General features: G+C 35.4%; 2 protein-coding genes across 5 annotated transcripts in view; one reads left to right on the forward strand and one right to left on the reverse strand.

The window, feature by feature from the left end:
• LOC135838348 (GTP-binding protein Di-Ras1) overlaps positions 1 to 15,804 on the reverse strand; it is a 176,910-nt gene that overhangs the window by 28,819 nt on the left and 132,287 nt on the right. The gene's annotated exons all lie outside the window — the stretch shown is intronic.
• Positions 1,348 to 15,804, forward strand: part of LOC135838680 (lipase member H-like) — a 35,830-nt gene continuing 21,373 nt past the window's right edge. The window contains exon 1 of the mRNA XM_065354413.1: positions 1,348 to 1,501. Within this exon, the coding sequence (XP_065210485.1) occupies positions 1,441 to 1,501 (61 nt within the window). The 5' untranslated portion in view covers positions 1,348 to 1,440. The remainder of the gene's footprint in view (positions 1,502 to 15,804) is intronic.

A 15,804-nucleotide genomic window follows, 5' to 3' on the forward strand; every position in this document is an offset into this window, starting at 1 on the left:
TGTGCCCAAACATACTCCATATTTGAAGCAAATTTCTAAAATAGGGCCTTTTTGTATCAGCTGTATTGGGGCAACCGTCAAAGGCAGTACATTCGGATTGTCCATTTCTTTACATGTAAGTCAACATAAATAAATACATATTTTTAAACCCAGCGAGGTCAATTGAGAAAGTTTTGACAAAACTCGAACATAGAAATTAAAAACGAATAAAGGCGATAATTTGTTTCAATTTCTTATACGATCTTACCACCAGACACATGTCTAAGCTTATTTCCACTGGCACCAACGAGTCAAATGAACTAAGGATACAACTCCACTCTGGTGACCATATCGTACACATCGTCGAAGTTAATTTATAATCACGAAACGATGAAGAGTGAGACAGAAAACACATCAGTACGAAATGGGATTTCGTAATTAGAAAATTTTGCACGCAGCAATGATGGTTTTAAGAGCAAACCCGAGCGACTTATGTAAGTACATCACATTCCAGCAGATATTTCTCGATGGATAGCATTTCTATAATAAAAATCTTTACAGCTTTTTAAACACAACGCGATGTAATTTCGCATTAAAAATAAAGGGGGCTAGAGGGTAGTGGCTTCTGTACCACTTATATACGTAGCTACGAGAAGCATCGAGCGAAATTAATGTTCGCTCGGCAAACCAAGCAATGAATTTTTTTATTACTTATTAAATCCGGCGCTGCTTCAACTTGGAATACCTACCTGTCGGGCTTATTTTTAATAAAATCGCCGAAATCAATCTTCACTGCAGAGGTTTACGATGTCAACGCAAGCGATATCAGATTCAAGGCACCAATTAAAAGAAAAAAAATAGGGTCCTTTTAAATCTTTTACCGTAATAAACCGGTGGAAATCGCTTTAAGAAAATAACACCGTTAGTGCTCTTGACCATGGTAATCGAAAATCCTCTCTGTTTTTCCACTCGATTGTAGTTATACACCATGAAACTCGTGTACACATTGGATATCAAACAAACACTACAATATGTCCCTAAAGTGTGTACGAGTACGAATTCCCACATTTTTCACAAGTCTACATAGAAGTAGACATACCTTTACCTACAATAGGTACAATATTATTATCAGCAAAAAATCAACGATACTTTTAGAAACAAAATTCAATAACGAATTGACCTGAGTGGTTGGCCGAAAACAATGGGATAGTGTTTTCATTTTTACCTATAACATAATATTTCGATTTAATTTGATTGTCCATCGCATTGTATGATCACAGATTAACCTTGTTTATCACCCTATGACAATTTATGACGTTCGTAATAACTACATACACGGACACACGAATAATCAAACACGATAATTATGACGTCGGGCAGCGATGTGAAAAAATATTATACAGTACGAATCATATTGCACAACCGTTTGTTTGTTTAATTCGGCAAAATATTCGGTGAAAAATGAACCTATTATGTTTTCTTGTGGTTACTTTGAGTTTATGCCATTTTAGTAAAACGCAAGGTAATTGTTTGCTTTATTTTAATTTTTTACAACATTACAAAAATTAAGTATAATTCGTATTTTATCAAGTAGGTACCTATCAATATTAATTCTATTCCGAGTTGATATAATTTACTAAGTGTTTCAATCAACTTTATTGATGTCGAATACCTCTTTGTGTGTTATCATCGAACTACCTGTAGGAATAATTTTTTTTTAAAAAAGGGGTACCTATTTCACTAATAACATTGTAATTGCTTCTCTTTTTCTTTACCCACTTTAAACACATAGACCTTTTCGTTTTTCATTTCGAATTAAACCACACACGTTTGCATTGACCATAAAGATATCCACACACACACACACACACGCAGGCCGCAAGGTATCCCTATTACCTTACCGTACCTACCTACAGCATTTGTATGTGAATAAATTAAAACTCTTTATACGCGTCGGTTTAATCTTCTTCTAATCACATTACGAACGAATTTCGAAATCAATTCGTCTCTGAAATTCGCCATACTATATTTCATCGAACGAGAACGTTCAAACCAATAATTCAAAGGGAAATGTTTTATATTGTTTAGTTGCGGTGGCAAATAAAAGCGAATAAAGCGAGTAAAGTAACCGCAAACTTTTGCAAAGCTTACCCCACGAAAGCATTTCCAAAGCAAAAGTGTGAGAATATTCTTACTTTATGCCTGTTACCGTAATGGGTTAAATCACTACTTCAAAGGGGAGAACTAAGAAATACTCCGAGGAGAATAACTTACCTGGCTAGCTCAGCAGGACGGCGTTATAAGAATAGACCACAAGTTGTGGATTAAATCGACACATTTGCATACACAAAAGGCATTTAATCCGATTAAACAGTGTCCCATTGGACGATTAACACAAAATAAGAACAGATTAACATAATTCAAACAAGATTATCACCATAATTAACATGATTCACAGATTACAACGATGGTTGGTCTATGAATATTTATATATCAGTGCAACAGAGCACTTCTTTAACACGATAGTCCATCTCTCCGGCCGAAAGAAACAGAACTACGCCGTTCCACACGCTCGTAGCTGTGTCTAGGGTGCAGCTCCGAGTAGGACAACGCAGTGTTACCATAGGGAGTAATACATAATAGTACACACAGGCAGGTTAGGCATATGAGGATATAACATATGCCCCTCCGAGATTAGCTTTGATGATGAGCTTCTTCATCGGAGACAATTACGGATACATTATATACCACATATGAGCTAGAACCTGACTATGAGTAATATTATGGGTATATACTTCTGCCCCCCGTATTTTCTACGATGAGAAAATTACGAGAGAGACAAAAGTGTGTTAAATTTAGAGGTGTGAGGTTAAGCGCTATTCACAACGCCGTATTGCACCAATTGGCCACCAGTAACTGGCACCCTAAGGCACCAAATCACCAACGCACCAACCAATAACAATACGTCACCATGAACGCATACTAAACGACACTAAGACAGGATCAAAAGAGAGTTGAAGAAACTTCGGCAGGTAACACCGCGTTTTGATCACAAATGGATCGAAAACAAGGGAGGGAGTGTGGAAGGCGAGTTCTTCCCTTCTCTGAACATAATAGTTCGTGGAAGGGGGGAAGGGGAGCTGTTTGTCATATACCATGATATGAAAAAACAGACGATGTTAAAAAGGGAAAGTTTTGGAGAGCCTAGGCTAAAAGTGCTAATTGTTGGGAAAAAGCTTGCACAAATGGCAACTGCTATCATAAGCAAGGAATAGCAATAACACAAATGGTTATTTGGGTTCAGAATTATCACAATGGATATTTTGAACAGACAAGGTACAACTTAAAAAGATAACACAACTTAAATCCTAACAAGTACTCAATTCCAATTTTCATTAATTCGTTTGTTCGTGTAGCTTTTTGATCGTTAAAAACCAGCTGTTGATTTGATATTCCACTGTATTGACGATTAAAAGGTTAAATATGATTATCAACTGGATCACAAAAAGAACATCCAGACTATGCAGGTGTGATACAATAACACAAGAAAAATTGTTTTTAAAAAAAAAAAAAGAAAAAATGAAAAATTTACAGTGAGCAATCTATGTGTTACAATGCACAGAAATAAATAACAGTGGAAAGTTACATCAATAAATAATAAATACAATGTTTAGAATCAATCTTGAAAACAATAACAAAAAATACAAAAAAAAAAAAATGTTAATAAATTTACAAAGAAACATAGCATGATTACGTGTGTGAGAAAGAGAGCTTATTATAAAGCATTCTCGTTTGTAGCATTTGGTACTTGTAGAAATTGATTTTCAGAATCGAAAATACTTCTCAACAATTGATTATAATTTGAATTTTAGCATCAAAATTTCAAATTTGAACAACTGTAGGTTGTGAAGTTGTGTTCTTGGGATATTCTTGAGTATCATAACTCGTAAATATTCGATGAAAGAGGCGGGGGAAGATACATATGGACGTGATAGTAACCATCATGTAGATTTTCTTATCTTGTTGAATCACGAATCAGCAACTTGGTGAATCTTGGTTGATAGTGGTTGGGAAAAATAAATGCCTTTTAGGGGAAAAAAGATTCACCTTATTTACTGATTTTGCTTGTTGAAATTGGAGCTGAAAAATTTCAATCTTCCAATCTCAAGGTCTGGTAATTTGATGAAAATTTACCCTTTCATCGGAAGGTAATTAAACTGAAGTTGAAAAATTTCAATCTTCAATTCTCTGAATTGAATGTGTGTTGGGACATGCAGCACATCTGTAGTTGGTAAGGTAAATTTATGATTAAAAAAAAAAAAAATGGGAAGAATGCATTCATCATAGAATGGATTTTTGAAGAAGTTTTAGGGAAGGGTATTTTTAATTTCCAACTCGTCATGTTTTGAGAATTTGGTCTCTTCACATGGTTGAAGTATTGGAAATTCACTCTACTCTGGGCCAAAAAGCAACTAATTGTGCAAGTTTGACACCTGGATACCACATATGCGGGGCATACGTTGTATCAGGTGCATTTGTAGAGTGGTTTTTCAAAAAAAAAAAAATCTGTTTTGAATTCATTTTTGGGGAATTTTACTAACATTTTCCTCCAAGTTATTAGGATCAATAGCTTGAGGGGGAGAGGGGAATAAATGAAAATTCATCATAGAATTCATTTTTGGAAAAACAATTCCATGCTGGATCCTTGAACTATTAAGATTAATAGCCGAAGGGGGGAGGGGGTGGAAATTCTTGCCCCTGTTGATGACTATATTATTCTCTCTAATTAATTTGAAAGAAAAATTCACCATGGAATTTATTTTCAAATGAAACTGTTTGGAATTTTGGAAAACTACTGTCTGATTTTTTCAGCTGAGAAAATCTACCCTATCTTGGATCAAAATTTGGAAATAGGTGCTAGTTGTACCTATTTTGGCTGAAAGTAAAGTATTTTGGAGCATACGTTACATCTGCCTTTGGTAGGGTAAATTCTCTCTCAAAAATTTGTATAATTCATTACGAATCAATTTTCTGAGAAAAGAATTTTGTGGGGGTTATCTGTAAGGTGAAAAGTTGCTTGTTTTGGAAATTATTTGAGTATAATAACTCGTAAATTTCAAAACGAGAAAGCAATGTGGTATTGGTGGTTTTAGTGCCACTGCTTTCACTTCTCGGGAGTGTTATCGTTTATTTTCAGATTTCAACATGTTTCAATTTGGATGGAAATGTCTACGTGATATTATTCACCGTGTGTACATTTTCCATCTTGTTGAAATGAGAATCAGCAGTTTGGTGAATTTTTCGAGATACAATAAATACATATCTTTTCAAAATTCAACCAGTCTGTTGATTTGTCTTGTTGGGTTGGGTATTGAAAAATTTCAATTTTCCCACTCAACAACTGACTGATGCGAGTTTTATCCTATCTCTGTGAAAACAATGGGTATATTGAATTCGAAAAATTTCAAATTTCAATTTTTGGATATGACTTGGGGAGTTGAATTAAATTCACTATGGAATCAATTCTTTTGGGAATGGTTTGGGACAGGGTTATTTTCTTCAGAGAAATTACCTCACTTGGAACCAAAATGCAACTATGTGCCATTTTGGTCCCCTTAGAGTACCACATATCGGGGCATATGTTATATCGTTTGTTTTTGTAAGGTAATCTCTCCCAAAAAAAAAAAAAATCAATAAATTCAGTATCGAATCTATTTTTGAAAGTTTTGGGAAAACGTCATGTAGTGAAAATTCAGGATGGTGGGAATTTTGGCCTATCTTGGTTTGAATTTTGAAAATCAGTATCGAAATTCTATTCTTACCTGCTTGGAGTGGACACAAACTTCCTTGAAAAAATTTCTCGAAAAATTTCACAATGGAATTATTTTTCAAGATGGACTATTTCAGTTCTATTGGAATCAATGGCAGGGGGGAGGGGGAAGTCCTTGCCCCTGCTGAGGGTGTTTTTCAACTGGTAGGGATTTTTGAGCAAAGATTACAAGTCAAAAATTTGTCAAAATTTGCATAATCGCAAGTTTATGAGGTTTTTTGAGTGTAAACTTCCCCAGGAAACTTTGCCCTACCTTATGGTGGATAAATGACACTGAAACATTTCAGTTATCATGGTTTGGGACACATGTTATCTTGGTTACTTGGATAAATTTTCCAAAAAACCAAAAAAAAAAAAAAAAAAAGAAAAAAGGAAGAAAAAAATGCATTCAGTATCGAATTGCATTTTTTTCAAATTGCAAAATTTTGAAATGATTTCTCCCAACCTATTAAAATTAATAGTTTGAGATCGTGGAAAATACTCTTACTCCATTTGACAACATTGTCACCTGGTTTGGAATTTTAATGTGGAAAATTTTGGTTCCAAAATTTTCACTGGTTTGGGAAAAATTCACTTGAAGTAATTTTCTAAGACTTGGCTTTTTGAAAATTTTCAAGTAAATTTTTAACTCGTAGTTATTCGAGTATTTGGAAAAACCTTTGGTACAAAAATTGCTCAAGATTGAGCACTTTCTGGTGGAATTCCTATTCTCAATTTGGGTGCTCGTAAATTTCAACCACTGTGTTGCAAAAAAATAGTGTCATTTCGGCTCAGTGGTTGAACTGGGGTGAGAAATGGATTAAGGGTCTTTCGCACTATTGGCTTCAGATACCTTGGTAGGGCTGAGGTGTGTGACAGAGAGCTTGCACCCCTCACAGAGATGATCGAGGATTTCAGTCATTTCTGAAATCTAACAGAGAAGGTGATGGGGGGGGGGTCAGTCAGACAGAATTCTTGGGAAAATAATAAAATATTACCGGAAATGCGTGAAAAAAGCAATACTAGGGATAAATAATATGTCTGTCAAGTTGGCGTTGGGAGCCTCGTTGACACGTTTACGTTAACACTTTGATTTTATATTTTAAAAGCATAAAATAACGATTGTACTCACCAAGTATCAGGAACTTCAGGTATCAGGAACTGTCAGCTCACATTAGAAATTAAAAAACGACAACGATTATACATACGCGAACGACACATTCTATTGTTAGAAAAAAAAAATCACGTCACTTGAAAAAAAAAACTTAAGATTTCCAAAAACTGGAAAACTTCAAAAGAAATCAGCATAATAAACATTTTTCACAAAAGGAAAAAAAAATGATTATGCTTTCTTACAAATAGCATCAAAAGTAAGAAGAAACACATGTATAATAACAGTGTAGGTAAAACAATTTCAAATAAAAGGAATAAAAATTATCCAACATTGGATTTGATACAAGCAGGAACACAAAAGAAATGATCGGAGAGCTCATAGCAGAATCGCTTGTTGGCTCGTGTGCTTATCACACTCACCCTACCCCGCACCTTCTAACAAACTGCCAAGACAGATGTCTCAGTGCCAGGATGGCGGCAAAATGCATAATGCGGCCTATGCTGACGAGCTAGTCGCTGGAACACAAAGGACTACGTAGTTGTAAAATTACAACTGCGTAGTACCAGGGTTTCTCAACTTGGGGTAAAATTTGGAATTTTCAGAATTTTTGAAAAATGACAAATGCATTTTTGACTCAAATTTTCTGAAAATTGTGAATTTTTGAACAATTTTGGACACAAAATCATATTTGATGACGCATTATTCGTTGATGGGGGAAAACATTATTCAAGATTGAATAAATGTTTTTTGGAGTTAAAATTGGTGTTTTTGAGAGGTCTGAAAAATGACAATGCATTATTTTTGGCTCAGATTTCCCAAAAATTACGAATCATGGGAAAAAATACTCTTCAACATTGAATAAGTATTTTTGACTTGGAAACTTGCATTTTCTGGGTATTTGAAAAATGACCATGCATTTTTGATTCAAATTTCCCAAAAATTGTGAATTTTTGAACAATTTTGGACTCAAAATCATATTTGAAACCAAATTACTCGTTTTCATGGGAAAAAATACCATTCAACATTGAATTGGTATTTTTTGGGCACAAAACTTGCGTTTTTGAGACATTTGAGAAATGACTATGCATTCTTGGCTCAAATTTTCTCAAAATCACGAATTTTTGAACAATTTTGGACTCAAAATCATATTTGATGTCGAATCATTCGTTTGAAGGATGGGAAATTGCTGAAAATGGAATCTATTGATTATTATAAGTCAATAAATTACTCATCTGTTGAAAATGACCATTTATTATAAAATAGGTATTTATTGAACAACATGGGGAAGCTTATTATAGCTAAAAATGACAATGCATTCTCAACTATTTACAAGGCAGTGGTGACTGTGGTTTCCATTTGTTGTTCTATAGAGTCTGTGGGGGTGTCAAAATTGACATTTGCCCCAGCTGACATTGATGGAGTGGAGATGCTGTTATTCACAGTATCGTGAGTTTGAGCATCGGAAGTGGGGGGAGATTGTACAGTAGGGGTGTTAGTAACAACACTCACCCCTGTTGAAGTACTTGGTTCTTGGTCCCAAACTGGCTCTAGGTGAATTTCAACCTGAATTTCAAGTTGATTTTCAGCTTAGGGTGTGACAGGATCGTCATTACTTTAGGACTTAGGACAGAGTTTATTGTGGGGGGGTTTCTTCATCCTCAGATTCCTCTGATGAACTGCTTTCAGAATCGGAAGCGTGAATCGGCTCCAGCCCATGTTTATTAAAAATTAGAGCAATGGGATTCGAGGTAGGAGGGGGGTGAGATGGGATTTTAACATGGAATTTCTCTCTGGGATGCTCAGGTTTTGCAGTATTCCCAGATTTCTGAGCATCAGAGTTGGAATTTTTAGTTTCTGACTGACCAAACTTCTTTTTAGGGGTAAGGGTGATTAAGACATCGTGTTCGTTGACGTTTCCACCTAACATTTTCCTAAATTGGCGTTGGAGGGTAGCCATATCAGAGAGTTCAACTTCCTTGGAACCATCGTTATTATAAACTGGGGTTCCAAATTGTTGGTAGCTGGTCTTGGAGTAAGCTGGACCTGAGAACACAATAGGTACCTCGTTTTCTAGGTCAACATCATCGTTGGAAAAAAATTCCAATTTACTGATGAGTTTTTCCACAGATTGGCCATCTTCCTTAAGGTAAATTCTATACTCTAAGGGACATTTGCTGACAAGAAGGTCGACAATGCAATCTTCAATGGCATATTTTTGTTTCATGAGCGTTTTAGCCCAACGAATCATTTGGTCGGCCATTTCTTTAGGACCTGAGGGGGATCGGAAACGTAATTCGCATTCCCTAAGTGCAGCATTCTGATGAGCTTTGTCCCAATAAAAATCGAAAAATTTCTGGATAAGCATATCGTAAGAAATCACATTCTCTACTTTGCTTCTCCAGGTGTCGGCATCTTTTGCTTTTACTGCTCCGATGAACAAGAATATTTTGTGAGCTTCCACAACATTCGAGTTCTCGAAGTATTTTTCAAATTGTGAAACGAATTCGTGGGGGAAAAATTTCCTAGACTCATCATAAAAAATACCTGCACTTTTCAGGGAGGCTGAATCAAATGGCATGGTTTTGGACTTCGGCGCATTAATAGCGTTGCTGCAATTGTGAGAGCCACCAAATTGGGCTTTTTTCACTTTTGCAAGCCCCGAAGCCATCACCTGGCAGTCTGCCACGTGTTGATCCATTTTGGCATTCCTATCTTCCCTATCTTTGCGAAATTCGCGTGCAGTATTCGCTGCGAGTTCGCGGGCTTCTGAGGCTGTATTAGTGGCTAGGGTGACATGTTCCTCGGCTGTTTTGACAAGATTGTCAGCCCAGGAACTGCATTTTTGTTCAAATTTCTTGAACTGGTTGTGGGTTTTTTCAACTGCTTTGGTATTAGCAGTCAATACCTTAGCAACCACCTCCTTGTCCTTCTCTAATTCACGAATGTACTTATCATGTACAGCCTGGCCTGCCCTAACTTTCTTAATCATCTGCACCTGCGATGACCACGTGTCCTTGAATAATCCCAGAAGTGGATCGTTAGTATCAACGTCTTCTGGCAATTCTGGGAATTCTAGATCAGTAGTATCAGTGATCAATGAATTCTTTTGTTGTAATTGTTGGTCACGTTGTGCATTCGATTCAGGAGTAGGCTTAGAAGGAGGAGGGAGGGTGGTTTTAGCTAAATTAGTGGATTCAGAATCGTCAGAATCGACCTCCTCTGAATCCTCTCCATCCACCTCAGAATCGAGTGGAGAAACTGGAGAATTATCCCATTTTTTGAAAAATGAGGTGTAGGAAAATGGGCTTAAATTAGTAACAATATCAGCCTCTTGGGTGGTAGGATCGCTAGTATTCTGTTCACAAATGGAATTAGAATCACGATCCTGCAAATTATTTATATAGTTTGGGCAAGACTTTTTGTGCTTACCTAATACACAGAGACAGTGGTAGAATCTTGGCATCTTAGGAAAAATTCACAAAAAGCACAGAAAGAAAGAAAAAAAAATCGCGGAAATATGCACAGTATTTAAAAGCAAAAAATGAGCTAAGCAAAAAATAAATATGCACACTTTGAAAAAAATTAAAAAGTAAGAAAGCAAAAACGAGTAGTAATCTCCGAGGTACGTGAATACTACACACACGAGGCACATAAAATAACTGCCGGATTTAGGCGCGAAGTGTTCTTGGAATAGAAAAGGGCGCAGCTGCGGCAACAGCACAAGGTGTGTGATGCGACCGCGTCCGTTGGTATAGGGAGAGTGAGGTAGCTATAACAGGCCGATGTGGCTTGATATGGCGGCTCGGAACGTTCGTTGTTGTTAGGGTGGAGTGCGGCAGATACAACAGCACAATATGGCGTAATGTATCTGCTGCACTGTGATTGGTTCGCGACTTCGCGCTCTTTCTATGACCTTCACGCTGTTTTTGGTACCAGAATTGGCGCGATCCTATGCTGGGAGGTGGCAGGGGTAGCGGAGGTATAGATTGCACCACGTTTTCGCGTCTTTAAGTGGGTTTTGACTATGCAAACCTACCTAAAACTGACGATCACGTTTTCACATTCTCTATGACCTTCACGCTGTTTTTGCAACCAAAATTGGCGCGATCCTGCGTTGGGTGGTGGCAGGGGTAGCGGAGGTATAGAGGGACCACGTTTTCACGTTTTTAAGTAGGTTTTGACTATGCAAACCTACCTAAATATGACGAGAATAGACAGAAAAAATTACTCATTTTTCAGTTAGAATCAACTTTATTTGAGTTTGAAATATTTACACACAATGGTATTAAATATCTATTATGATATTACATACGATGATGTGAATATCTGAGTAAGGTTAATATATAATAATATCAACTCTCACACTGACTAAAAATAAATTATACCTAAATTTATTGTCCTTACGAGGGGACAAACACAAATGGTTTTTTCAGTGGGAAATTTCCACTCTCTGTTGCAATTTCACACACAATGGTGTGAAATTTCAACCGGGAATGGAAATTTAAAGGCAGATGACGAGTGTAAGTCACCAATCTGTCTTTTTCGAAGATTATTGGGCGCCAATGTGAGAATATTCTTACTTTATGCCTGTTACCGTAATGGGTTAAATCACTACTTCAAAGGGGAGAACTAAGAAATACTCCGAGGAGAATAACTTACCTGGCTAGCTCAGCAGGACGGCGTTATAAGAATAGACCACAAGTTGTGGATTAAATCGACACATTTGCATACACAAAAGGCATTTAATCCGATTAAACAGTGTCCCATTGGACGATTAACACAAAATAAGAACAGATTAACATAATCCAAACAAGATTATCACCATAATTAACATGATTCACAGATTACAACGATGGTTGGTCTATGAATATTTATATATCAGTGCAACAGAGCACTTCTTTAACACGATAGTCCATCTCTCCGGCCGAAAGAAACAGAACTACGCCGTTCCACACGCTCGTAGCTGTGTCTAGGGTGCAGCTCCGAGTAGGACAACGCAGTGTTACCATAGGGAGTAATACATAATAGTACACACAGGCAGGTTAGGCATATGAGGATATAACAAAAGGTATCTGCCCATGAAACATTTTCAAAATCAGGCGTTTGACACTCAACAATAAGGTTTTGCGGTCGCATTACCCGCCTCTCTCCGTCTCACTCTACAACGGTTACACGCGACAATAGAGTAAATGTTTCTACGCCAGAGCTGGAGTTTTCAATTTTCATCAAATTATTCGTAAACCGCTCTCTGGCTTCGTCTTCGCCTTTTTTCATTGTAATCACAACGCGTAGGCAGGTACAAATGTGTGAGACGAGCACGTGAATCGTCGAATACGAGTTCATATATTGTACTTACCTACACGTATGTAAACGATTTTGCTTATTTGAGTCGCGTCTAGTCGATTTTTTTCAATGCTAAAATTAGCAACGTTTCAAACGATGTGTGTATTCGAGCATTTCGATAGCAATTTATTTGGTAATTTTCGTTTAAATCTCTTCCCCGCCCCACAACTCGCCAAAAAAAGAACTCGAAATAAATAGATATACGAGTATGGGATTAGATTTGATCAAATTAATCTAAAAAATTTCATTTTGTAAAAGTTGTCGATATATAACTTTTAGCAGAGCTATAAAAAGCTAATGACGCGTTTATTGCGTTTGCACAAAATTTAAACTCGATGCAATATTTTAAAATCACGAAGAAATTTTTCAACTTTATTGAAAACTCGCTGGAGGCTCCAGAATGCTCTATAAGTGATTGTTTTTCGAGTCGAGGTTGGTTTGACTTTAGACTAAGCAAAAAGTATCTTAGAAACGAATGAGTCACTCGTGGTATCATCTTCTTTTCGAGAACTTCATACTGCGGCGAGATTAAACAATTTTCTTATTTACACGCAAGTGGTCCCTTGAAGCCGGATTATGGGGTAAAATGACCTCTTCACTGTAAATAGATAGGTAGTCAAGGGTTTGGAAGACACAGGTTTCTGTGTATAATTTCTCGATATCCCACTCGAGGTATTCAAAGAGCAGTTCGAAATTATTCATTTTTTGTGGAGAAGAATATTTCATCTCGAGGCACAGTACCTTTCTGAAACAGGCTGCATTAAACAGCAACTCCAAATACCAATTCTCTGTAGTGTAGTTTTTTATAGCAATATTATTTGTTTTCGATTTTTTTTCCAATAAAGCTCACAAAATTTTCTTGCAATTTGGTATCTTTGTCGCATCGTTTCTGTCATTCGCCAGTAAAATTGAGGTTCTTACCAAATTTTTCAAATAAAAAAATGTAATTAAATGACGTTATAAATGGGTCATTATTCTTGGACTTTCTATTCATATGTGACATTTTGAGTCGGGCTTTAAAACGGCCCAAGAGATCATTTTTTCAAGAGGAGAGGGGGAAGGGGTGAAATGAAGTAATTATTCGCACGAAATATTTTTGTTTAGAAAAAAATATCGAAAAGTTAGAAATTCATCATAATACACCGAAGTAGGTAAAGACAATTTTTCCATCTTTAAAAATTTCAAAATTTTTCCAAAAACCCAAAAATGAATTTCATTTGTTTAAATTCTGGTTTCCAGGACCTCCAGGCACGCTTTCTTGGTTCAAGCTGGTTATCGTTAAAAGTGAAATGAGCATAATCTAAAAATTAAAGGGGCAAGGGTATACGATTTTTTGAAAATCCAATTTTCAACTCTGGTTTCTGGTACAACTTCTCAAGGCAAATAAATAAGACTATCTTTAAAAAAAAGCACATCTCAGAAATTAAAGGTTCTATAGGCAAATTCATTTTCCAGGATCAAGGATGCCCCAAAATTTCTGTAAAATATTGTTTCTGGCTTCTTCAATTTCAAAGTAAGGCGATTTCACGAAATGACATTTTTTACTCGTATTGAAAAGTTACGCAAAAATTTACCTTCAAAATTTATAAAAGTTCAACCTTTGAAAATTCTGAGAAACTTGCTGCAAAAATTTGATAGACAATTGTACATATGACAGAACTTTTTTTCCATCTCAAAAAATAGTTGCTCTTCCATGTACAAGTAGGCGAAGTTTTGTTCTGATCGGCGACCATCGAGTATTCTCAGTGTCTCAGACAACAAAACACTAACGTCAACACGCAACCTTGATTTTTTTAAAACACATACACACACATAGGTAGGTACATAGTCTTAATGTAGGTATTCATCAAAACTAACATAATTTTAATACGAAAATTATACACTCAAAATTAACCGCTTGTTAACATGCATAAGAAGACAATTCAAATGGATATTCCAAAAGTTAATGTTCAATTCATTATAAAAAAAATTTCGAGTCAAGTCCAAACGTACGCAACGTAAATTAAAAATACGCAAACTTAATCGCACACTCTAAACTATACACTCGAAGAGACGAAAATAATAACAAAACATTTTCAAGAACGTTCTCGAATTACAAATAAACGAAACACCCAACTTCATTAAAAATTTTCCTGACTAAAAATTTAAAACGGAGGAAAAAGAAGTATATCGTTTCCCTACCACTAAAAAAAAAAGAGAAAAAAGAATCTGACTTTTTCTACTCGTACATCGACTTCAAATAATTAAAGTAAAAATATAGGTAGCCTGTAGAATTTCCCGGGATTAATTTTTCATTTTCTCATAAGTTGGAAACTCGTTTAAAAGAAAAAATAAATTAAATTTTTTGAAAACAATTTTTTCATAATTTGAAAAAATTTATATTATTTTTATTTCATTTTCACGACATGGAAAAATTATTTCTTCGATAGAAAACTCGAAGATAATCAAGATATATAAATAATTTGCAACTTTTCCGCAAATGATTTCATTTCTTAATGTTTTCTAGGTTTCAACGAGGTTGTCTGGTGAGCTTTCTGCTCACTAGTTTTTTTCATAAAGCTAACAGGTTTAATTAAACAGGTAAATACAAAGTAAAAACTGTTTGCTTGAACTTTGTATTAGTACAAGGACGAAAAGTAATAAGTTGAGGAAACTCGAGCCAACTAAATTATAATTATAAAAACACTCTATTCCATTCGTACTATGTACGTTGACTCAAGTCTAAAGTACCTACCTATTTTTTTTCGAGATTTTGTGACAATTGCTGTTTCTAGTTAACTTGATCGTGGCTCATTTAATCACAAAAATATTACCTATCTTTCTCAAGTGTATAGATAAAAACAAATCGCGAAATGTGACATTTTGTTGAAAATCACGGCGTTAATGATGGATAATCTTTTTAAAAACGTGACAGTGAAAAAAAGTAAAACAATCAAGTGATCGCAGTTTTTAGGTAGGTACCTACACCAGAATAATTTTTAGTGAATTTTAAAAATTAATATTCCACGATTCAATCGTTGAAAAATCTTCACACCAAAATCGTAAACCAGAACCTTTTCTACAAAATATACATATATGAACTCGCGAAAACAAATTCCCAACCATTTTTGTCGTTTATTTTTACTTAATCTTGTATTAGCATGAATATGGAATTCTAAACCGAAAACAAAGCTTCATTTTACACCTTAGTTTACTCTTTTTGTTTACAAAGCTTTAAAAAGGTTTCTACACACGTATTTCCTGTATTTTAATAAACGAAGAAATCGTAGTTGAAATGCTAATTATCGTTTTTCAAAGGATTGTGAGTTTTAAAATGTAGGTACCTATCTTTAACGTATTCCCTCTTGAAAACAAGTAAGATAGGTATTATTTATGTATAAAAGTATCTACTTATTTTTAAGCGCGTATTTACTCGATGTATTAAATGCGATTTCACTATTGATTCATTTTTCATACATAAACTTTTTATTCAGACTAACGATCAAGTAATAAAGTATAGTATATGCTCTTTTCATCGAATGTCTAATTATAAATTTTTAATACTACTACTTAGACGATC

This window comes from Planococcus citri, chromosome 3 (genome assembly GCF_950023065.1).
Source record: "Planococcus citri chromosome 3, ihPlaCitr1.1, whole genome shotgun sequence".
Classification (NCBI taxonomy): Eukaryota; Metazoa; Arthropoda; class Insecta; order Hemiptera; family Pseudococcidae; genus Planococcus; species Planococcus citri.